At 60.0% G+C, this 2,284-nt stretch overlaps 1 protein-coding gene across 1 annotated transcript; it reads left to right on the forward strand.

The window, feature by feature from the left end:
* The first annotated feature begins 629 nt into the window (after window positions 1-629).
* LOC132318707 (placenta-specific gene 8 protein-like) lies at window positions 630-1,491 on the forward strand. Its single transcript, XM_059826994.1, is given in 4 exon segments — window positions 630-735; window positions 966-1,090; window positions 1,385-1,454; window positions 1,457-1,491. Coding segments are annotated over 4 exon segments (336 nt in total).
* Window positions 1,492-2,284: the final 793 nt, after the last annotated feature.

Consider the following 2,284-nt stretch of genomic DNA (forward strand, 5'->3'; position numbering starts at 1 on the left):
GGGCAGATGGGAACAGGTCGGGTTTAGGGTGATGGAAAAGGACAGGGAAAACCCCCTGCCTTGAAGCCTGCTAAGAAAGTAGGTGAAGAAGGGAGAGGGAGAGGGGGAGACAAACAGGCTGAGATGCTCAGGGGACAAAGCAAAGATTAAGGTGACTACTGAGAGCTTGGGAAAGCTAGGACTGAGCTGCAGTATCTTTGGGACACTGCAAACATAAAAACAACAAACCCAAACCGTTTTAAGCAGATAATGATGAAAGATGAACTGGGGATGATTGAAGGATTGAGGATTGAATGTTGAAGCAGAAGGACCTCTGTTTTCACGGAGGAATTTTACTTGCATGGGCAGCGGGACGAGGTGCTGCTGCCTTCGGTGGGGGGCTGCTTTTGGAGAAGGCTTTGCTGCAAAGGGCAGTGGCAGCTCCTGGCCGAGCTGTGCCCCCCACTTTGCAGTGGGGGTGGCAGTGCCCTGGCAGTGGGGACCCCTCAGGGACCTGTGCTGCCCTCTCCGTCTTCAAATGCAGCAGCCTGAGCAAGACACCCACTTCAGAAACACCTGCGGCATCTTTTGCCAATGGCTTTTCCTTCCAGACCGCAAACTGCCTGGAGGGACCCGATCCTGTGCTGGCAATGGCCTCTCACCACGTGATCATGGTCCAGCCCCAATTTTCGGTGGCCCCGCGGGTGGGCGAGTGGCGATCGGGGCTGCTGGACTGCTGCTCTGACTTTGGCGTGAGTACACACATACCTGTCATTCCTGGTGTCGGCTCATGATGTGTTTCTGGTGTTTTCCCACTCCTCCTGCGGCATCGCCCCTGCTGCAAACCTCACTTTTGTGGGTACCAACGGTGGAGCCGCTCTCGCTTGAGGTCGAGAGCCGCGGCTCCCCTGGCTGCATCCCCAGCTGGCTTTCCCCCCCCCCTTTCCTCTTTCTTTGCACCCCTCAGCCAAGCCCGTGTCCCGCAGGTATTTGCGGAGCCTTCTGCTTCAGCTGCCCGGGGTGCCAAGTGGCCGGGGACACGGACGCGTGCTGCCTGTGCGGCTCCAGCGTGGCCATGAGGATGCTCTACCGCACCAGATACAACATCCCGGTCAGTGACCAACCATGCCCCGCTGGCACCCACAGCCGCCAGCCGGGTGCTGGGGTGTGGGGTCAGGGAAGGAGAAAGAGGTGCCTGAGGGGAAGAGCAGCGGCAGGGAGCCAGGGACACATCTGCATCCCCGCTGTGAGCCGGAGGTAATCCCATCGCACACTGTCCTCACTGGGCACGAGCGGCAGTGTGCTGCGGGGCCACTGGTGAGCTGCCCAGGGGTGTTGATGATGAAAAATAGGAAGACTTAAAAGCTGGGAAGGGGTTATTCAGACAATGTCCCTTGCCCCGCAGGGCTCCATTCTGGGTGACCGGGCCTCCGCCATGGGCTGCCCCATGTGTGCGCTCCGCCAGCTGAAGGGAGACATAACCGGAGGAAGGAGCTGGGCACGTTCTGGTAAGCTGGGCGTGCTGGTGCGGGTTTGTAAGTCACCGCTGCACTGAGCCGAGTGCGTTCCCAGAGTCTCCCTTTCCACCGACACCTGACTTAAGACACAGGGTTGCTGCGGTGCCGATAGAGCAACGGCCACGTGAAAGGGGGACCTCTCCCGCAGCGAAACGTTGCTGGGAAGCTCTTGCAGGATGGGGAATCTGCTCAGGGCCCATCACCTGGGTCCAGCCAGCGAGGCGGGACGGGACACACACACACGCACGCTGTGGCGAGGCATGGCCCCGCTCCCAGACCCTCCTCTCCCCGTCCCGTTGCAGATGCTGCCGTCCTCGCCGCGCCCCGCGGAGCCGCTGCGGGCAGGAGTCACCGCTGCCCTGGCCCTTGGGAAACGCACCGCGGGGGGTTTGCCTTGATGGTGGTTGATTCCCCTTCCCTGGGTAACACCAGCGATTTTATCTTCTTCCCTGTGTGTTGTTATTTATTTCTCTGGGTCCTCCTCCAGCACCAGAGGACGGCGTTGTCGTTTCGTACGCTGCGCGGTCAGAGCAGTGCTGAGGTTATCAGGTAAAGGAGACTTGCGCTTGCAGACCCACGCCGGGATGAGACCAGACCACAAAGTTCAGTGAGAAGATAAGAAGGAAACCAAACAAAAGCCTGCTGCGGACAGCTCAGCTTCTCCGTGGACACCGGCTGCTCGCAGAGCTGGTGACGCCATCGCCCTGTGCTCGGAGAGGCCCGAGGGCGCTGCACCCATCCCTCTTTCTGCCTGGACCATCCCCAGCACTGAGACACAGAAGGCGGCA

Source organism: Gavia stellata, chromosome 19, assembly GCF_030936135.1.
Source record: "Gavia stellata isolate bGavSte3 chromosome 19, bGavSte3.hap2, whole genome shotgun sequence".
In the NCBI taxonomy this organism is placed as follows: domain Eukaryota; kingdom Metazoa; phylum Chordata; class Aves; order Gaviiformes; family Gaviidae; genus Gavia; species Gavia stellata.